Source organism: Saccostrea cucullata, unplaced genomic scaffold (genome assembly GCF_032062105.1).
Source record: "Saccostrea cucullata isolate Sc308-1 unplaced genomic scaffold, CSIRO_AGI_Scuc_v1 ctg1633, whole genome shotgun sequence".
Lineage (NCBI taxonomy): Eukaryota > Metazoa > Mollusca > Bivalvia > Ostreida > Ostreidae > Saccostrea > Saccostrea cuccullata.
In genome coordinates this window covers 1-24,038 of record NW_026938833.1, presented here as the reverse complement: position 1 = coordinate 24,038, position 24,038 = coordinate 1, and the positions used below count along the sequence as shown (strand labels likewise).

Sequence of the window (24,038 nt, the reverse complement as noted above, 5' to 3'; positions counted from 1 at the left end):
ATAGCTCTTAAAGACAATAATAGAAATATGTCTTCCAAATATAATCTGCAAAAGTAAATGGACTTCATATCAAACATTCAAACAATTCGGATTTTGAACATTGGATTTTCACGAAACATGATCATAATAAATAGTTATTACGTTCAAAAGTTTATTGGAGTAATAAGGAATATTGAGTTGAGTGAACAATAACGTTTAGATGATTAAAGATTGATTGAGTAGTTACCATCGCCTGTCGACCGGTCACACCTGCCCTTCTTTTAAAAGATGTTTTAACTTTCATTCCATGTTTGTGATATCCCACAGTTGTGACGTTACAATGATTGTGCGTTAGAGTAATGAAGTAGGATAAAGTGGAATCCTGTATAATAAAGTGTAAAACATTGACAGTGATGTATAAAACATGGGATAAAATGAATTATCCATGATTTGTCGTTGGATACGATTTTTATCCAACTTGTTGTGTGTTTTTGTCCCTTCGTTAAGGCTCAGGAGATCAAACATTTACCCCTTGATTTATGGAAAACCAGAAATATATTTTACTTTTTCTTTTATATTCATAATGAGTACATTCTAACTCGTTGAAATAATTATATATGAATGATAACAGTAAATACTGTAAAAATTGTGAAAAGAGTTTTTAAGCAATGTTAGGACACCCATACCTCTTGTGTCGATGGTTGTTTCCGTATTCCTATTGTGTTGACTATTTTTAAGTGTTTTTTATAAATGTTTTAAATTTTGTTCATGTTTGAACTCGCATGTATTCCTCATTTGAGGCCGTGAATGAATTAAAGTACCGCTTAAGTAATGAGTGACAATATGAATGAATTTTAAGAAGGCTTTATAATGCATCAACGTTAAACTTTTTGGAAAACTATGAATCCCTCCGCATTATTTAACATACTAGTATTTCTAAAATTCAGCCTGATGATCTCTAAGTGATATTTTTGAGAATTTTTTTCAGATATAAATCATAATTCTTACAAATGTTTTGAATCAAAATCTATCGAAATTATCTGTATGTATTAAAAACAGGGAACAAGTCATTTAAGTAGATACATGTAAATTTCAAATTAAAGAATGAATATATTGCTCGATCTTCATAAAATCTATGAGCAATTCATAATCCAAGGACTAGAGGAAATCCAAGAAGTGGGACCAGATTTCTAGGAACAGTAAACCTTTCTAAGTCTATATCTAATAAATCATGAAATTTTTTCCAACGCATAAACGCAAAATGAAAGTTTTTCTTAATACTATTTTTCGTTTTAAAAATCTGTCATGTATATTCTTTAACTGGCAAGGCTGTGATGCACAACAAAGTCATAGATTTAAAAAGAAACAGAATAGAAATTTGCTTGATATAAACAAAATACATGTACCTCAAGGATATTGGGTTATTGGAACATATAAGGTATTGTATTCGATAAATATTATATAAATCAAATATTCATTAAAATAAGTGTACAAATTCTTACATACATGTATATACTTGAAGATTTTATCCCAATAAAAGATCCTTTTCAATATGTCCTAAATGTGTGTGTATACTTTTAAATGCACGTAAACGTGAATATACCCATTGAATGTCTTTATAATTGGTTAACAATATTTAAATCTATATTTCTGCGTCACACTCCATAAGACACAAAAAGAAATTCCAATGTCTTGCATACGATCTTACTACGGATCGATATTTGTATCGTAAAATATTTCCACATTTGTATACTGCAGTATATGTATTTGTAAATTGCCATATATAGTCGATAGGTCATAGGCTTAAAAGTTCATAGGTTTATCGGTTTTTAGGTCTTCGAATTTCGAATTAATTCCATGGTAGCCAATTTCGTAGTTTTTATATAAGTTGTTCCAAAACAGCATTGCTGAATTGAATGTATTAACAAACTCGAAACAACCGTTGTTACTTTATCTAATCTGTTTTCAAAGTCCCATACAAAATCCCGATTAAGTAATATAGTGGCATTGCCATATGCCGGTGGAGGGCTTCAAAACAAGAGCTTTACTCGACAATCAGGACCTGGTTTTCGGCTATTAAGATCTCTATTTAAAAATTCCCTACTACAACCGAGCGCTTAGCAAAGGATCTGTTAGTATGTGCACACCCTAGGTTTGACAAGCTTGTACATGTACATGATTGGTACTTCGGATACTACAGGAATTCTACATTATCTAATTGAAAATATTTATAGCGATCGGAAAAGCACATTGATTATTTTTCATGCGTTTCATAGATGAAATGTAATATGTTCCTTTTTATTAGGGCTTTTCGCTTTCAGGCGAAAAGCCCTATTGTTTTCGTCTTGTTTTATTATTAGGGTTTTTCGACTTTTGTCGAAAAGACCTATTGTTTTCGTCTTTTTTATTATTATTATGCTGAACACTTTTCTGTCAAGATTTAAGAAAAACTTTTTAAGATACACATTTTATTTTATAACCATCTTCAAGAACATGCAACTGTCTCTTGTGTGTAATGTTTTGGTTTCTGGGATACGTCACTTCCGGTTTCTACCGGAGAAAAACTGAAATTACTAAAGAAGCCCAAAACATTTTTAATTTTAGTGTCTATACTCCCAAATTTAAAATATAAATTCTAGGGACCTTATCTAATAAAAACGTGCGCGTATGTAACTTTATACAAAAGATAATTTTCGAGATATAAGACTTCAAACATTGAAAAAGGGGGGATGAAATTTTTTAAAGTCACAATTGCGTTACTAAAATTATTTTGAGCATAGAAATATGTTTTAACTATTTAGTAGAGCATATCCTGTAAGTTTCATAACAATCAGAGCAGAACTTCCGGTTTTATAGTCTATGAAAATTGTCTATGGGAGTTCTATGTTAATTTGAAATCACGCATGACATCTTTTCTCTTAAAGTAATGACAATTTTTTAGTGAAATTTTGAGTTTAGGGTGACCTTCATAATGTTCCTACCTGAAAATACTCGGAAAATAAAAATCAGGAAAATTAGGGATTTTAAGGGGCAAACATTAAAAACAGACTTTTGCCTATAATTGTTTTTATTTGTCAATCAATCTTCAAACTGATTTCAGTTTTGAGTTAAGCATAAAAAGAGCAATTCAAAAATAATGGTCCGTGGGGTCACTTTTTGACCCCTTAAAGGACTTTTAGAGACCTGAAATTTTGTATTTTTAAGTATTTCCAAAAATAATCTTGCAAGAGGTATCTCACTTTGTCAAACTGTTTGAAGTCTAATATGCTCTCTATGTTTCAATTTTGGTATGCATATGAGGTGTACTTCAGGTTTTATAAGTACCTTAAATTTGCCTATGGAGATTTCTATGTTAAATTTGATGATTGTTCCATTATCTCAGAAGCTAGGCAACCAAGTCTCGTGAAAATTCATATTAATATTGACTCTAGTAATGTCTCCAGGTGCTAAGGTCATGAGAATAAAAATCCCTAAAATAGAAAGGATTCTAGGGGTCAGTACAGAAAACGGTTTTTTCTCTGTAACATTTTTAATTCTCTTGGTCAACCAATCTTCAAACTTATTTTGACATTACATGAGGTATAAAGAGTACTGTTTAAAAATTATGGGCCGTGGGGTCACTTTTAACCCCTTATAGGAGTTTTAGTGGATTGAAAAAGAGTACATTTTCGAATCTATTTAATAACCACGAAAGAGTTATGTCTCTTTGAGTAGACACTGATGTACAAAGAGAATTGTTATGTTTCCAATCAAATATTGATCTCAAAAGAACTTTTGCAATATTGTATTATAAGATTTTTTTTATTAAAAATATTGATTTTTATTTTAAGATTCTTTATTTTAAGGGGTCGAAAAGCCCTCCGTTTTTGTTGAACGACAAAAATAAGGTCTAGTTATTATTATTATACCTACCAGATTTATGTTCGTGTTTCAAAGAGCATCACTGGATACATGTAATTTATAACAATACCATTAGATAGCATAACTAAAAGTGTCCCATAAGTAAGGTTTTGTACTTCCGGAAACGCCACTTCCGGTATTTATAAGTCAAAAACTACATTTTCTTTAAAGCCAAAAATATTCCTTATTTTACATGAAAATTCGTTCAAATTTTAGGAATGTGTTCCTCAAAGTAATATCTACAAAAAAGTTATCGTTTGCGTTTTTGCACCTATGGTATATTTTTGTGTTATAGGGCTCCAAAGTTAAGAAATGGGGGGATTGAAATTAAATAATTTGTAAACAATGTAGGAAATTTATTTTGAGGATTATGTATTGTTTATCAAAGTAATTAAAGTCTGTAATTTAAGTTTCAAGTCCACTAGACCAGAACTTCCGGTTCTATAAGTCTTTGAAATTGTCTATGGGAGTTTCTATAGTAAAAATAAATCTTGCATGGTCCATTATCTCAAAAGGAGAGCAAGCAATTCTAGTAATATTTACAGGTAATAATTAATTCTGCATTGTCTGGAGCCGAAAAGGTTATGAAAATTAAATCCCTTGAAATTAGGGACTTTTAGGGGTCAACTCTTAAAATCATTTTTGCCCTGTAACTTTTTTATTTGTCAACCAATCTTCAAACTGATTTCAGTTTTGAGTTAAGCATAAAAAGTACAATTTAAAAATTATGGTCCGTGGGTCACTTTTTGACCCCTTAAAGGACTTTTAGAGACCTGAATTTTTTTATTTTTAAGTATTTTCAAAAATAATTGTGCAAGAGTTATCTCCCTTTGTCAAACAGTTTGATGTCTTATATGCTCTTTATGTTTCAATTTTGGTATGGATATGCAGAGTACTTCCGGTTTTATAAGTACCTTAAAATTGCCTATGGAGATTTCTATGTTAAATTTGAAATCATACGATGCCTATTATCTCAAAAGGGAAGCAAGCAATTCTTGTGATATTATACATGAATAATAACTTTAGTATTGTCTTCCGGTAGGTAGGTCATGAAACAAGGTTCCTGCAGATAAAAGGGATTTTAGGGGTCAGAACAGAAAAATCGTTTTTTGCCTGTAACTTTTTTATTTGTCAACCAATCTACAAACTGATTTTAGTTTTGAGTTAAACATAAGAAGGGCAATTTAAAAATTATGGTCCGTGGGGTCACTTTTTGACCCCTTAAAGGACTTTTAGAGACCTGAAATTTTGTATTTTAAAGTATTTTCAAAAATAATTGCGCAAGAGTTATCTCCCTTTGTTAAACTATTTGGAGTCTAATATGCTCTCTATGTTTCAATTTTGGTATTGATATGTAGAGTACTTCAGGTTTTATAAGAACCTTAAAATTGCCTATGGAGATTACAATCTTAAATTTGAAATCATACGATCTCCATTACTTTCAAAGGGAAGCAAGCAAGTCTCATAATATTTGACATAAAAAAAACTACTTTAGCATTGTCTTTCGGTGCTTAGGTCATGAAAATGAAATTTCTTAAAATAAAAGGGATTTTAGGGGTCAGTACAGAAAATAGTTTTTTGTTTATTACTTTTTTATTTGTCCATAGATCTTCAAACTGTTTTCGGTTTTGAGTTAAGCGGAACAAGGGTAATTTAAAAATTATGGTCCGTGGGGTCACTTTTTGACCCCTTAAACGACTTTTAGAGACCTGAAATTTTGTATTTTTAAGTTTTTGAAAAAATATTTGTGCAAGAGTTATCTCCCTTTGTCAACCTGTTTGGAGTCTAATATGTTCTCTATGTTTCAATTTTGGTATGGATATGCAGAGTACTTCTGGTTTAACAAGTACCTTAAAATTGCCTATGGAGATTTCTATGTTAAATTTGAAATCATGCAATGTCCATTATTTTCAAAGGGAAGCAAGCAAGTCTTATGATATTTCACATGAATAATTACTTTAGTATTGCCTTAGGCTCGTTAGGTCATGAAAATAATATTTCTCAAAATAAAAGGGATTTTAGGGGTCAGTACGGAAAATAGATTTTTGTATATAACTTTTTTATTTATCCTTCAATCTACAAACTGATTTCGGTTTTGAGTTCAGCATAAGAAGAGCAATGTAAAAATTATGGTCCGTGGGGTCACTTTTTGATCCCTTATAGGTGTTTTAGAGATCTGAAATTTTGTATTTTTAAGTAATTTCAAGAATAATTGCGTAAGAATTATCTCCCTTTGTCAAAAATTTTTGAGTCTTTTATGCTTTCTAAGTATGTTTTCTAAGTTTTACTATTAGTATGGATATGAAGAGTATTTCCGGTTCTACGAGAGCCTTAAAATTGCCTATGGAGAGTTCTATGTTAAATTTGCAATCAGGTATGTTTTATTATCTCAAAAGTCAAGCAAGCAATTCTCGTGATATTTAACATGAATAATGACTCTAGCATTGTCTTTGGGTAATTAGGTCATGAAAATAAAATTTCTTAAAATTAAAGGGATTTTAGGGGTCAGTACAGAAAATAGTTTTTTGCCTGTAACTTTTTTATTTACCAATCAGTATTCCAAGTGATTTCGGTTTTGAGTTTAGCTGAGGAGGGGCAGTTAAAGAAATACGTTCCGATACGGTCAATTTATGACTCCTTATAGGAGTTTTAGTGAATTGAAAAACAGTCGGTTTTTTTTTTTTTTTTTTTTTTTTTTTTTGCATTTTTTGAATAATCATGAAAAGGTTATATCTCTTTGAGTAGCTGTTGATGAATATAGTGAGTTGTAATGATTCATTATTGATATCACCAAAACTTAAAGCATAATGAATCTTTTGAAATTTCATTATGTAATAATCAATTTACTTTAAGATTATTAATTTTTAGGGGTCGAAAAGCCCTCCGTTTTTGTTGAACGACAAAAATAAGGTCTAGTTCTTATTAATATCCTGTTTCAAATTACAAACGAGACATTTGTTAAATGATAAGCTTCTTATAGGCTTCTCAACGACAAAGTGAAGGGCGATTTATGACTGATATCCTTTTTGTATCATTAATTGGTGGATACAATTCTTAAGTAGGCTAATTCCCTGGCTAAAGACACGTGATCCCTTGTATTGCAATGTAAAAAACATGTAATGTGACACATACCATGCGTTTTGTGTACATTTCCTAATAAAGAATGTATGTTTAACTTATAAATGCATATTTTTCATAGTTTAATGTCCCTCCTTCGAGGAAGGGATAGTATATTGCTTTCCTGCCGTCGGTCTTTCGGTTGGTCTGCCGTTGTAACGTTAAATATCGACCCGAGTTAAAAATTCACCCGGGGTTCAATATTGAACCGGGGGTTATTTTTCAAAGTTGAAAATTGATACCAAAAGGCGTTGTATTTATACATGGGGTCATTTTGCAACAGCTGGATATTTTTTTCTTACCCATGATGACCTCAACAAGTTGAAAATTGACCCCACCTTAGAGTTTGAACATTTTTTTGAACTGGGAAGTTGTTTTACGGGATTCATCAGTTTATCTATATTTATATTTCGTTTTCACTTTTTTCCCTTTTCAAGAATGATACAAGAAGGGTATGGAGATAACGAACAGTAATCAATTATCAAAGTCCATTAAACAATACAAAATAAGAACAGAGCAAACACGGACCTCCGAAACATCAGAGGTGGGATCAGGTGCCATTGAGGAGCATTCCCTGCTGACCGGTTAAACCTATCATCCTATGTACAAAAGGGGGGGGCTAAGCATCTATAGCTCCCCACCCCTCTCCCCCCCCCCTTCCAGACGCATATGGGTTAAATCACAGTTGATAAAACCAAGTCATTAATATGTGTTTTATGCTGTTGAATTTAGAACCGGTTTCATGATCAAAATTCTACAACCCGGCTCAGTTTTCAACGGACTATTGGTCTAAATTCAACACTATTGGTCTTAGTATTCAACGTTGAAAAATGACCCTCTGGTCAATTTTCAACTTGGGTCAAATATCAACGTTACACCGGTCAACCAGTAGTTTCCATTCATTTTTTTTCGTTTAGATTACACATATTGAAATGAAAATTGGTATACAGTTATACCCCTCGATAAAAGAAAATCAGACCTCAAGCAAAAGTGCAATAGTAACAAATATGGACTTTATACAATTCATTTTAATTTTTCATTAAAAAGCACAGATGTACTCAGGTTCTTGTATATTTCATTACCGAGAAGTGCACATGTTTTCTGAATAATCTATATTTAGATCACCATCTTGTGAGGCTTAGTCTGAATTACTCGATATTTAATTTATTCAAGCAAATAAAACACGTTATTTTACACAACAAGGTAAATTTGTAAAAAGAGACATACAGGGAAGTATTCAGGGCATTTAAAACGCTCTCTACACGGCAATTTATATTCTCAGTTCAGTGATTTCCATAGTGCATTTAAAATGCAAGTACAACCCTAATATTGTTTTCACAGGAAAAAAGATGGTGAATGCTGACACACGATACAGGTCTCTGCTTAAAGAGTAAAGGTAAGGGTCTGTGAACAAGAAAATTATATATATTTGAATATGTTGAAGTTTACACGAACAGCTAATAGACCTCATCAGCATTACTATTAAGTCAGGTACATCAGAGTTTGTAGATATCAGAATTGTAATGTTGGCCCATCAAGAGGGAGGATTGTATTTTGATATATTTTAATGCAAATTTATCTGCATGACTGTTTTTTAAAGATTTTTTTAAGATTAAAATTTTTCATGTATAGCAGACTGAAATGATAATCTTCCAATTCTAGAACTTAATACTGTTTAATCTTATTTTATTATTTACTCATAGAAAAATTTCTCTTGGCAGGTATGGATGACTTTGTCGATTCATGTCCCTCAAATCTCACAGAAGTGATCAAAGCAACTTTAAGGCTGGGCTGTGGACAGGACAAGTATGGGAATGATCAGTATATCTGTCTCCCCAACATAGAGAAGACAGGACTGGTAGAACTATGTCATAATGGTATCATGGGCTTTATAGAAAAGGGTATGCGAATTGATATCAACATACACAAAACTTTATATATAGACGATAATTTTCTAACAATTAATCTAAGTAAACTTTTCATATGTTTCTTTTTTTTCACAATCAAAAGTTATTTTCTGCTACGTTAAAAGTACCCTGAAAGAAGGATATTTTAACATGTTTCCACTTTGAAAACAAAAGTCATTTTTAAGGGAAAACTGAACGATCAAAGATCATTTTCAAAATCTTAAAGCCGTGAACAAGGTATAGAACGGAAGTTCTATAGAGGTAGAATCAGGTGCCTAGGATCTATAAGCATCCATTGTCTACCCTTTACGTCCGCTATAAGCCCTGTGTGTTGATCAGGTAGTAATATGTTGTATAAATACAATTCTACCACGATTAATCAAAACATCAAAGGAAACCGCCGGACATTATTCTCCAATAAATCATGAACATCATCAAAAAATTATCAGATCAGAAACACGTATCAAATCTGAACGAATTCAAATGCATGTTTGGCTGTAGAATGAAATACATGTTTAGACCGCATTGATGTGTCGTCTTTTGCATTATAAACACTGTAAATTGCATCAAGTTGCTGATGAATGTCGGTTTTTATAGCTAACCCAGATAGCAAGACATAGTTTGGCCAACGTTGGCCCAATTTTTTTTCCAACGTTGGCTCACGGTTGGTAACCTTACGTTGGCCGACGGTAATTTTGCTCATCTGCCCAACGTTGGTCCAACATGTTGACATATTGTTGGGCCAACGTAAGTATAATTGTATGACAACTAACATCCAACCTTAAAAACTGGTAGGTTAGGTTGGCCCAACGTTGGGCCTTTGTTGAAATGTCAGATGGCATATTGTTGGGCCAACGTAGTTATAAGTGTATGCCAACTAACAGCCAACCTTTACAACTATTAGGTTAGGTTGACCCAATGTTGGCCCTATGGTGAAATGTCAGATGGCATATTGTTGGGCCAACGTAGTTTTAAGTGTATGCCAACTAACAGCCAACCTTAACAACTGGTTGGTTAGGTTGGCCGAATGTTGACCCTTTTTTACAATGTCAGATGGCAAATTGTTGGGCCAACGTAGTTATTACATAGAAACATTTGCAATTGGTTAGGTGATTCTTTACATAAACCTATTTTATGACTGTTTAAAATAATTAATACACAAGTCAATCTGCATTCATAATGCATACATGGACATGTTCAATGAAAACATTACTAATGATTCACTGTGATAATATTTTATATACATCAATTCAATCATAATTTACAAATAAATTTTAGAATAGACAATAGAGGTAAATTATGAAAATTTATCAATTCAAAGTTCTTAATCAGGGCTCACTTCCTTTATTACTGTCCTTTTTTGTATTCCCGCTCTTTTTCCGTCCCTTCGTCGCCTCCCGTTTTCTTCATCTTGATCTTTGTCATACGGACTCGTACTTTATGCACTTCTTTATGAATGGTCTTCGATTTCATTGTTATTTACCGCCACCACATTTGTTTACCTTGCATTCTCTGACTGAATTTCTTTATTACAATCGTGTCTGTAAAAGACAGTTAAGAATTAGATAGATAGAAACAACTTAAAAGATGTTATTTAACCTTTACGTACAGTGCTTGTGTGCAAAAACATGAAAAGAATGAATTCCGAATCAAATTTAACAGTTAACCTGAATATATAAGAATAAATATTCTTACATCGCTTCTAAATGCAGCTATATAGCAAGTGTATAATCCACAAATTTAAATTTCACTTCTTCTTTCTTGCCCTCCATTATCACCACCTGTGAGCAATTGAATCTGACAGCTCACTCCACAGTTTGGTCACGTGTTAGCAAACCCTAACTTTTGTTTCAATTTAATTATAAAGCTGTCACACTGTCATTTTGATTTATGTATATGTGGGCTTCATTCACATCCTATTCCTGAGAGCTTATTCAGACTTCTCTAAATTCTCATGAATACAACGCTCATGAAAAAATTCATAATTTCAAAGGTTTTATTTCAAATAAATAATCATGCATGTGAACAATTCAAAAAGTAAAATAAAACACTCTTTTGTGCTTTGATCACTTAAGTTAAAATTTAAAATGCTGAATATATCAGATCTAAACAAAAACAGTCATCCAATTAAAAGCATGGACATAGAATGTCAGCTCAGCAGCTAAAATTGACACCATCTTTAGTTGGCAGTAAAATAATTGGGCCAGCGTTGGCCCAAGATAAATATCCCATCTTTGAAACACCTAAACAATAGAACACTCGTGCTAGCATCGGGCCAACATACTACTACCAAATTGCTAAGACACTTTCTTTAAGGGTGTATAACAAACATTGGGCCAACGTTGGGCCAACATACTACTACCAATTTGATAAGACACTTTATTAAGTATGTATTACAAACATTTGACCAACGTTAGGCCAACATACTACTATCAACTTGATAAGACGCATTCTTTTTATGGGTGTATAACAAACATCGGGCCAACATTGGGCCAACATACTACTAACAACTTTAAAAGACACTTTCTTTAAGGGTGTATTACAAACAGTGGGCCAACGTTGGGCCAACATCAACATCCTTCCTTCCTTTGGAAGTAAAGTGAATGGAAGTTGCTAACGTTGGACCAACGTTGGGCCAACATAGGAATTCTGTCATGGTCGAGAAGGTTGGCATGGTTACATTGGTACAACGTTGGCCCAACGTTGTTTCCCCAACGCCAACCATACAACCTTTTGCAATGTTGGCCCAACATAGTCTTGCTATCTGGGTAAGCGGGGCTATTCCACGGACCTCCCTACACATTAAACAACGTGATTTTAGCAGTAAAACAGGAACATGATTTTGTTATTGTATATTCATTTTAACTTATCAATACATATTATGAACATATTTGATATTTGTAATTTGTAAAAAGGCTATTTTTAATGTAACGAAAGCTCAAATCGTCTGCATTCTATACACAGGTAAGCAAACAAATTTTGCCTCTGGTGTTAAATGAAACAGCGTAATGAAGACATGGTGACCTAATTCGTTTCTCTAAAGAGGAAACGAATATCCTTAATTTAACGTTTGTACCATACGTGGAAGAATAGAAATAAAGTCCTTGTTGTCGTGAATGCTGCAGAATAACCTCCTCGGTCTCGAAATGTTGTTTGAAATATAAAAGCCTCGGCAAGCGCCTCGGCTTTTATCTTTCAAACATTTCTCGACCTTGGAGGTTATTCTGCAACATTCACGAAAACGCAGACTTTATTTCTTAATTATTTTACACTGAAAGACGTCACCAAAAATTTTAAAAATATGAAATTTCGAATCATGTTTTTCTGATTCGTGTGAATTTAACTGAAAAGACTTATGTCTGTCTATTGTGTTATATAGGTAATTGCTTGGAAACTTCAGAGGGAAAACTGTTTCAAAGAGATTGTTCGAGCTTTGTAATGGGATGTCCAGATTATCCTTATCGCAGCAATAAAATATTTAATTGTGAGTACAAATTTCAACTGTAATTGCTTAAAGCTATATATGGCGTACCTGAGCTAAAACATATAAGATGTAGTGTAGATTTACATGATATTTGATTATATATATTTACATTCAAACTTGGAACATTGGAACTTAAATTTTCCAACATTTATAAACTTAAGTGACTTTAATATGTGTCTGATATTTAAAATTGAGTCGGAAAAATATGTTTTTGTTTTAATCTCGTAAGGTGTATCTATGAAACACGATTGATTTAATTTTGGTATTTAACAAGAATGTCCTGTAAAATCTTTTTTTAATAACAAAACAAATTGAAAGATCTTATATTTCAATTTGTCTGAACTTATCAAAAAAATTGCAATTATATTGACTCTATGAAAACATTTTAAGCAGAATTAATGTGTTTTGTTCTATTTTCAAGATTCTGCCTGTCAAAAGATTAATACACGGCTCAATTGTTACATCTCTGATAGTTCATGCGTGGGCACGACTACAATAAATACATCTACTGAATCCTTCAATGTTGGAGAAATTATTGGGATTGTGACTGCTGTTATCTTCACTCTCATCATCCTCACAGTCATAACCATTATTATTAGTAGAAAAAGACTGGCAAACAGGAGGAAAAGAGGCTTAAATTCACGTACAGCTTGCTTTTTGTATAGAATCAGATTCAGTATTAAATGGTTTTAAATATTTTTTTAAGGTAGTGCACAAAAGATAGGCGAAACATTTCCTCATATTCATTTTTTTCTAAAACTTTGATATTTTGGTCTAGGTTATACAAAATGTGTCATTTCTTATAGTACGAAAGAAATTTAACCGCACATTTTTTGTCTTTAGTTCTGGTAGAATTATATTACATAGTATGTGAAATACTTTTCTTTTCGGAAAACATAGAGCATAAATTTGCCTATTTACCAAATTATGTAAAAAAAAAAACGCAAATAGGCAAGCTTGAGCTCAATGTTACCCGAAGAGAAAAGTATCTCAAATATAATGGAATTCTACCAGAATTGATGATATTTTGGAAAAAATGTTCTACTCCTGCACCCTCCAGTGTTCCATGTGTTTTGAATCCAGTTTGGTACTGGATTTAAAGCAAGAATCATTTCAAGTTCTTAACTACGAACTATCAAAATTTTACCAATGATTTGTTTTTTTTTTACATCATATAATTATATATAATGGGCGAAATTTGAAAGTTACCCCACCTTGTTCTTAATTGTGAAAAAAAGTACCAGATTACGTTACCATATTTGACTCTTTTTTGTCTTTAGATAACGTTTATAGTACATAAAGAATATAGATACCCTATACTAGTACACGTATCCGTGATTTAATTCTTTTTTCTTCTTTTCCTTTTAGAAAAATTAAGAAAAAAGTTAAAATAGTATTCAAAGGTGTTTTGTGTTACCATAAATACTATGCACCACTCATTTGAAGATTAAAATGAAATCCAAGCGATAAGAAAATATAACACTTTTCTTTCTTTTTTGAAAGGTGGATGTGGTGAGGAAGATGTTTTACTAACTGATCGAAGTACCACAAAAGAGTTAGGTAGTTAATTAAGGAATACCTTTATGTTTTTTTGTTTTTGTCATTATTCTCATTATTCAAATTATATAAATATCACCTACTTGAAACTGTGATACTACAAATATGTGATCAACATTAGCATGACTAGTGAAACTGTTTCGTTTCTAATGTTACATAAGATCTGAAAACATACTGATGCCTGATTTAAGCATCAGAATATTTTTTCAATTTTTTAAACCAGGTAGTATTAACATAGCTCAAAATAAAATAAGAAATATATTTCGAAAATATGTTTTCTAATTATAAACTGGATTAATAAATGTAGTGTTCTTAATTTAGATACAGTTACAGTTACAGAAACAGAGAAGAAAAATTCACTTGAACAAAATAAAAGTAAAAGTATTGAAGAACAGGGTAAGTCTGTTACTTCGCTCTTCTTATTTTTTCTACGTTTATTTTACGTTCAAGAGGATGTGCACATATAAAATTTTAATAAAATTTAATTTAAGAGAAGTAGAAATTTGATTTTTTTTTTCATAAGTCTTGTTATGAAAATATAATTAAACAAATTCACGAATAGTTTTATCAGCAAAAAATCTTATCTCAATGTTACAGCTAATGAAGGACCAAGCTCAGAAAAGGTTATAAGTAAATAAACATCCAATGTGTAATATACACCATCTTATTCAAACGATATGTGTGTAAAATAATTTCCTAAAACATAAAGGATCGTAGGATTTCTCTGGTGCTGAAATCACACCCTATTACCGGCAACTGTGACAACCGATGCAACTGTGACAACAGACGGCAAAGTTGTTTATAGCTATGACGGAGACCTAATTGATATACTAATTTTGACTATTTATAACATTCATTTACTTTCATTTGGTGGTTTCCCCTTTTGATATAAAAGGCTATATATTGACTGTGAAAAAAAAAAAAAATAATAATTCGACAATTCATCGTCGGAAACCCACGGCTGATTACGTTTCGTTCCTCTCTTCATGAACGAAGCGTAATCAGCCGTGGGTTTCCGACGATGTCGACAATTCAGTGTTTGCAAATGATGGATGGCCTAATAAATAAATGGGGAGAAAGTCAATCAGCATTTGAATCAAAGAAAAAAATTATTTCCTGACAGGGACATTCTATAGAAATAAAGAAATGATAACTTAAAAACAAAAATGTTGATATTCTTGTTTCGTCAATTTTTTTGTCAATTATTTACCTCATTTTAGAAATTTTAGAAAACCTTACCTCTTTCCTATCGAATCAACAGAGAGTCATTCATCCTGTATGTATGTGAAGAAGGTATTTTCCTGCATAAGTAAGGAAAATTGACGATTGAAAAGCTATTGTCGTTAGTCTTATAATAAAAATAATTAAAACAAGTTTGGCTTTCCAGAGAGCCTGAAATGTCATCTCTTTGGCTTCTTTAATGACACAGAATAAACAGTGACGTGTAACTTTTTTCTCAGCTATTACAGTTTTTTTTCTCTTCCTCTAGGGAAGGGGAGAGACAGTTTACCTGAACAATATTAGATAAAGAAAAAAAAGTTTAATCATCAAACTCCAAAATCCTATGTTGTGTATATAGCTAGAAAGGAAATATTTTAACAAATTTCTTTTGGGAGTACATGACTATACAATGTGGAAAACGGAGGGGCTTGCAGTAAACAATTACAACAGAAAACATTTGATTGAAATTCTAGTTTAAAATTCATTTTCAATCCATCGAGCTGTTTTCAAAAACTAAGTGTGAATGTATGATCCAAAAGAAAAATAATTTCAATTTCATTGTATGTCATAAATGTTTTGATTGTAACAGATAGAAATGACATATTTCCATATATAGCTGAATATTTCCAATCTTGTCAGTTAATGTTCTGCGGTCTTGAAGTATGAAATCTTCCTTTACACACATAGTTTTTACACACTTAGGTTATCCAAAGAAATAAAGCACACATGCTTTTAAAATTAGGTAAGTTGTAACATTTAAATGCTATCAACTAAAATTAAGTATTTACAAATTATCTGGAAAAAGTTCTCATTAAGAAACCCCGAACTTACGACAGTCTTGTGTCATTAGTGATCCTCCAAATTAATGTGCAGTATGTATAGACAAGTATATATATACTCACCGTCAATAGAAACGCAACACCCGAATTTAAGGGGTGAAAATTATGTACGGGATATAACTATGTACCAAAAAAGTTAGGACATCTTTTACTTTGCCAAATCAGTTATTTAACGGTTGAATGATTTTCATTCCATTACCGGAAGTTGATTTTTAGCCCCCTGAACAGAAATCAAAAATTAGCATTTTTAATAAAATTATTGACAATATTTTGGGTTTTCAAGGTTTTGTACCTGTTAACCATAGGTCTTGTACTAAAAGTCCGGAAAAATATCCTTCTTTCTTTTCCGGATGTGATGCCTGTATTTCCTCAAAGTAACTGAAAGCACGCATTTTCATTGCTTATGTTGGAAATTCTCAAAATAAAGAAAAGCGAGAGCTACAGATGCAAATATACACTACATAACGACTTTTTGGGCCCATATGTTTCAAAAGCATGAATGACAGTTCCTTGACCGGAAGTCCAAGGGTTACTACGCTACGCCAAATTAGAGAAAATTCGAGCTCAGTATCTGAAAAACGGGCATTTAAAGATGCACAAGAATATTTATTTCACTCAGGTTAAGACATTGATAAACCTACTGCATGGTAGAATTCGGGCTGTATTTGTTGTACCTGGCGGACTAGGACGTTTTAATTGAATGGTCGGAAGGGGGATGGTATAGAGTTATGTGTTACTTTTTAAGGTTTAAAGAAAAGATTAAGAATGAATACATAAATGTAAAAAGTAAATTTACAAAACAATGATACTTCATTTAAACTTCAAATGTTATCTTTAGACCTTAGAAAGTAACACATAACTTTTAAAACATCCCCCCCTTCCGACCATTCAATTAAAACGTCCTAGTCCGCCAGGTACAACAAACACAGCCCGAATTCTACCATGCAGTAGGTTTATCAATGTCTTAACCTGAGTGAAATAAATATTCTTGTGCATCTTTAAATGCCTGTTTTTCAGATACTGAGCTCGAATTTTCTCTAACTTGGCGTAGTGAAGTAACCCTTGGACTTCCGGTCAAGGAACTGTCATTCATGCTTTTGAAACACATGGGACCGAAAAGTCGTTATGTAGTGTATATTTGCATCTGTAGCTCTCGCTTTTCTTTATTTTGAGAATTTCCAACATAAGCAATGAAAATGCGTGCTTTCAGTTACTTTGAGGAAATACAGGCATCACATCCGGAAAAAGAAAGAAGGATATTTTTCCGGACTTTTAGTACAAGACTTATGATTAACAGGTACAAAACCTTGAAAACCCAAAATATTGTCAATAATTTTATTAAAAATGCTAATTTTTGATTTCTGTTCAGGGGGCTAAAAATCAACTTCCGGTAATGGAATGAAAATCATTCAACCGTTAAATAACTGATTTGGCAAAGTAAAAGATGTCCTAACTTTTTTGGTACATAGTTATATCCCGTACATAATTTTCACCCCTTAAATTCGGGTGTTGCGTTTCTATTGACGGTGAGTATATTTTCGTGCTTTAGTAAACTTTTTCTGCATACTAAACTTAAACGATTCTGTATTATTATTATTTTGGCTTCATTTCAATAATATAGGAGAATTAATTTGATGTCTTCTTTGCCATAAATGCAATTCAAACTGCATAAAGAAAATGATTGCTTTAATTTCTTATTTAAGTTCTTTAATTATAAACATGAAAACTCATTAAAAATTGATTAGACATGCAAAAAAAGACTCATATAGATTCTTTGTGATCTTATAATAAATTTAATCTTCCAATGCCTGCATTTTCTTATGGACATTAATGTATCCGCTAATAACATGATAAGATGTGCTTTTAATTTCTGACATTTCTTTACTCTTAATACATTCAATCGCTTAATATGTTGTTTTTCTGTGAATTCTTGGATCCACGCGTCGGCCGCAGAGGATCTTTACACACGCGCTGACCTAGTTCGAAGATTCTATCGAGTTCTGATCATCATTTATAATGTAATAGCCAAGAAGAACATACAGTGTACATACATGTATATTTTGATGAACCCCAACCACCCAGGCGATGTGTGTCTGAATCTCTATGATTTCTGTGCAGCTTTTCTTTCTCAATAATAAGGCAGATTTTAGCTCATTGTTTACATCTCGATCTATATTTAGAAAATCGCATCATCATCAAACTGACCAGTCGGTAATCCTCGGGTGGCCTCACACTTTTTTGTTTCGAGCGTAGTGGAATCAGGCGAGGATTGCCGATTGATAAATGGCAGCTTCTACTGCAGTAATGGGACGTCACATCCGGAAATCAAACTTAATGTGTCATCTCTCGTGAGAGATGACAACAAAACCGTATTTTACCAGCCAGACGTTGTGTGCGACATTGTATATACATGTACATGTACCTAATTAAGCGCCTTTGTAATCATTTAAAATGAAATATACTCTATTTTTCTACCAAAATACCGAGATATCTTCAACTTCAATTCAAATATTTATAGGTACATTCTACATTTCATTTGGCTGGTTTGACTTGTTTACGTTCATGGGGGCTTCCTGCAAACCTTCGGTTTGTCAAATTTAATGTTTCCAACAAACTTGTTGCTGCTGTATATAGAGGCATGTGTGTTTCTTGCAATGTTCCTGCAAACATTTTGAGTTCTTGCAAGATAATATAGCAATAGTTGTAATGTCGGCCGCAACATCGCAGCTAGCGACAATAACCTGCAAGAAAACTCTTCCTGTGTACAATTTTGTTTGCTGAAGTCTTCAGCAAACATAACAGCTTCGTGAGGAATGCGCAAATTAGCAATTTTAAAAACCCAAGTTTATAACTACATAAAACTTGTACATAAAAAATGATTTCTTATATTATTTTTAAATACTTTACTTTTAAGTACTTAACTGTGGTTCTTCATATTTTACAGTTCCAAATATCCGTTTTCTGTTCCTTGTCGTTGGAAAACAAAAGAAAATGTGGGAACAAGGCGGGCATAATACCTATAGCAACAATTTTTTAGAAATCATATTCAATATTTGAATTGAGTATTTAATAGATCAACTTCTCATTATTGAATTTTATTGAATTATTAGAAAAATACCTTTTCTGAGAAAAAAATATCTCGTAAAAAATGTTTCTTATATAAAAATACTAGATGGTTCTAGTGAGTTTCGAACACTATAGCAATAAAAATCCGACAAATCATACTGCTTTGAGATTGAGACTAACGCCTTACCCACTATTCTACATGGTTCATGATGATTTTGGACATTTAAATCATGTTTGTGATATACTGGTTACCCTTGACTTAATGGACAAAGTATTTCTCTGAAAGATGCGAATGTTTTGTCATAAACGTGTACTTTTCCCAGATAGCATGACTACGTTGGCCCAACGTTGGCTAGTGGTTGGACCGTTGGCCGATGGTTGGCGTTGGGTTTACAACGTTGGCCCAATGTTGGGCCAATGTTAACATTATACTATTTTACTCAGAGGCCGAGGTTGGTTGGGGACACAACGTTGGCCCAATGTCGGGCCAATGTCAACATTACAATTTTACTTGGAGGCCGAGGTTGGTAGGGGACACAACGTTGGCCCAACGTTGGGCCACTGTTGTTGGCTTGTCACCACTAATTTGACAGGTTTTGATGGGAGTACAACATTGGCCCAACGTTGGACCAACATTGGTGAATCACGTTCTCATTTTGTTGTAGTTTGTTGGGCATACAACGTTGGCCCAATGTTGGGTCAATGTCAACATAACACTATTTTACTTAGAAGCTGGGGTGAGGACACTTCAATGTCCCAACGTAGGACCACTGTTTACAATGTCGGGTCACTGTCAACATTACAATATTTTACTCAGAGGCCGAGGTTGGTTGGGGACACAACAGTGACACAACGTTGGGCCATTGTTGTTAGCTTGTCGTCACTAAGCTGACAGATTTTGTTGGGAGTACAACATTGGCCCAACGTTAATTAGGCTAATGTTGGTGAGTCACGACCTTATTACGATACAATATTTTGTATAGACAAATTTGAACCAACTTTAAGTGAAGTCAGAATTCAGGAAACATGTGAACTGTTTCTTAACAAATCGGACAAGAAGATAGAAAAGTGAAAGAAAAAGAAATAGTAAATTATGTACATTTAATGTTACATATATACCAACCACGAGTACCTAAAACATGGCATGCATGACGATGTATCAAGTAATATAACTTTAATATTTTTTAATTTAATGTGAAAATTTAATAAAATGTGTGTAAATGTTAATTTAAACACTACGGTAGTTCTATAAAGTAAATGTTTTTGAGAATAATATAACAATAATTTAAATGAACTTGCATATTTTACAAAATATAAGACGAGCAAGACACACACTTTCTAAAGTCTTGCATTTAGGGGGCATATTCTAAGATAAGAGAACATTTTCTGACCAAACAATTAGGCCAGGGTTTTGCACAGCGTGAGACTGGCCAGTTTCTGTGGTAATTGTGATATCTGATAGGACAGGATGGTCAAATCTGCATCCTTTTAGCACGCCTAACATTTTAATCTCGGATGTTTCCTACAGCAGAACGTTGCAGATTTTATGTTAAAAGAGAGCTTTGGAATGTGTATTCTTGAATGTGGATTAATTTTTCATATATTCGATCAATGCATACTATCTTTGCAAGATATATAACTGTTTTTAGCGGCAGCTCACACATATTGGTCCGACCAAAATAATTCCATCATGATAAGTAGATACAACATTATTGTTCATGATAAGAGTATTTAGTTCTGTATGTCAAACGTTAAAGAAATCAAAAATAACGTCAAAATATCATTAGAAAGTCACTTTCCCCCCGAAATGCAAATAAAAAATATCAATATTCCTACGCTCGCTCCCTCCTCAGCCTTTTTTTTTTTACATGTTTGATAACAGAGAATAATTAGGTCATTCTTCGATTCATATCTTTTCACCGATGAATTGATAATACTATATCAACAATTGTATTAAGTACATGTTTATAGCCCGTTAATTATCATACAATTTGTTCTTAAAGAAAAAATTAATCATTCTGTGTATGTGTATTATTAAATGACGGAATTTTCAATCCCTGGCCTGCTCGTGTGTACACTTTGTAAACTGTAAGGTATGTGTGGCAAAACGAGAACTGGGTTGGAGATTCGGGTTCGTGTTGAAGTTCAGCATATACCATTATATAGAGAACTTGAATAATGTAAGTATTTTCTGCGACAAATACATTAGTATATTTAAGTTATTTTCAAAACAAAAAAGGTTTTCCATGTTTTCAGTTTAGAATTTTCCGACCCGGACCTGATTTTCCCAACCCGGCCATTTTAAACACAAGTTGTTGCAGATGAAAATGTTAGAACAAACTATATATAGTTCAACAGGGATTGTATAATTTTTATTAATCAGAATTCGTATTTATATGATCTAATTAAGAAAAGAAATGTTTTGTCTGACACCGTAACTTCTCGGCAAAACAAAACGTGTTTCTCCGAGCTCGCTGGATGCGTGTGACAGCTCCATTGCACGTGTGTAGACCAAGGCTAAAATTGGTCTTGCGGACACAGGTACATGTAGGCCTATGTGTACTGTTTGTTAGGAGACTGAGTGACCGTAATGCTATGGAATCACGAAATTTACAACAGTTCCATAATTAGACAGTGCAGTTTTTTTTTATTAACGTCATTATAAACACTGTTAAACATATTAAATCTAACAGTCGAATATCTTTGGATATGGGGTAACCCATATCTATTCTTGTTATATCTAGCTATATCCGGACATTTCACATACGGAGCGAAATGTAAGTACTATATTTACCTCTCAAATAACATGTATTTCAGATTTTAGAACACAAAATGCAAAGTTTGTTTCATGCGATCTTTATCTTTTTCTAAGTTTGCTTTAGTTTTAAATTAAATATGTAACTAGATCAGTCGCTAATCACTGTATCCTTTCTGTATAAAACTTATAAAATAAAATGTATCATTGATCTATGTCAATCATTATTACCTTAATCAAAATCTAATTTGTAAATTTAATTTTTGAATATCTTTGAATTTTTGCCTGGGTCACTTTCGTTTCATAAATTTCTCTTATATTTCTACCATTAACAGATTAAGAATTTTGGAATTGTTACTTTGTGTTTCACATGTTTCATGGAAATCAAATCTCTTATGATTAAAGTTCTCATTTTATTTAATTAGTAGAAAAAACTTGGTGAATGAAGAGGAGAGTTTTTGCTGCCATGTTTTAAAAAATTCCACTGGAAGACAAATAAAGATATCCGGCTTTTTCAAAGATAATGAGGACTTAAAAAGTAAGTAATAACATGTTAAATCTACAAATAATCGAATATCCTATGTAGTAATAGTTTCGAATACACAGAATCAATTAAAATACGATAAACATGCAGTGGTGTAAATTAAGTAATGCTGTTTGAGATTTGCTTAATAAAATGAATTTCACTTTTTATTTAAAGGAGCTGTTCGGACTAACCGCTTGTATGCCGAATCAATTTGTATGGAATTTCACTGAGTACGACAATGAAGGAAAAATAAGAACAAGCAGGACAAGAAAGAAGAAAATGCGTTCAAAAATACAATGGAGGACAGTGATTGGTTATAAACCTGTTAACAAAAAGTGTATATAAGCTAAATGAGTGGAAAACTTTTGAAATTTATTTTACTAGATACAAATTTCAATCTAAATCAGGGGCAAATTATTTATTGTTTTAACTGTATCAAAACACATTTGTTATTTTATACTTTCATTTACTTTTCTTGTATAGAAACAATAAATTTAATTACTGATGATTTATTTTGTTATGATAAATTGCAAGAAGTTTAACAATCCTTGTAAATTTATTTTAGGCAACTTGTATTTATTAAGTAGGATTGGTGGTAGATTTTTTTCTGATTTTAGAGACGATCGGATTTGTTAATATACAAGTTTGTAACAATTAAATGTTTATACACATTGGGCCAATGTTGGTCCAATATATCGGGCCAACATTGGGCCAATGAGCAAAATGACATTGGGCCATCGTCATTTGCCAACATCGGCCCGATGTTCTTGATGACGTTGGGCCAATATCTGCAGAAATAACTCTCTACATTGGGCCAACGTTGGCCCAACATATCGGGCCAACATTGGGCCGATGAGCAAACTTACGTTGGGCCAATGTCATTTGCCAACATTGGCCCAATGTAACCGATGACATTGGCCCAACGTTGGCCCAATGTTAGCATGCTATCTGGGTTTAAGGTATGGGGGCATGTCCATAAATTCCTGTGATAGCAAGTACCATACATATGACAAATATTAACAGCCAAAATATGTCTTGACGAAATCTGAAGTTTACTGATACAGCTAATTCATACTATATCAAACTTTGTGTCCACTGTTTCCGATTGCCGTATTTCGTTCTAAATCTGCTGTCATTGTTTGCCTCGTCTGTTGTACACGATAGCCAAAATGATTTCACCAAACAAAATTAAACGCCTGTGGCGCTTTTATTAAACAGCAAAAATTATCCATATGTTGAAGTTGTGTCGTAAAGAGTCTAAATTTATTATATACAACAAGAAATGTGACGGCAGAGTAGCAGTTTTTATTTTATAAACTGAGTTTAACCAAGTTTTCTTGAATAACGATTGAAATTGAACTTTATTCTGTTCTTATTTTGTTTCAATAAGGAATCATTGTTTTATATTTAACAGAAAAATAATTTAAGGTAAGATCAAAACGGGAATTCAATAATCGAAAGTAAATGAATGTTATAAATTGTCAAAATAATGATATCAATTAGGTCTCCGTCATAGCGATAAACAACTTTGCCGTCTGTTGTCACAGTTGCATCGGTTGTCACAGATGCCGGTAATACGGTTCGGAAATGTGCGACTTCATGCCATCGTCTATATAAAATTGTATAAAATTGTGCTTACATTATTGAAGATTTTTACAAAAATCTTACAAAATATGTCGCTCTTGTT

At 32.6% G+C, this 24,038-nt stretch overlaps 1 protein-coding gene across 1 annotated transcript; it reads left to right on the top strand.

The window, feature by feature from the left end:
- Window positions 1–8,308: 8,308 nt before the first annotated feature.
- LOC134251488 (uncharacterized) lies at window positions 8,309–14,340 on the top strand (the record flags this gene model as incomplete). The annotated part of the gene is made up of 6 exons (XM_062733904.1): window positions 8,309–8,392; window positions 8,718–8,897; window positions 12,283–12,387; window positions 12,809–13,030; window positions 13,891–13,947; window positions 14,266–14,340. Coding segments are annotated over exons 1-6 (679 nt in total), but the record flags the coding sequence as incomplete, so codon positions are not given.
- Between the last annotated feature and the right edge of the window lie 9,698 nt (window positions 14,341–24,038).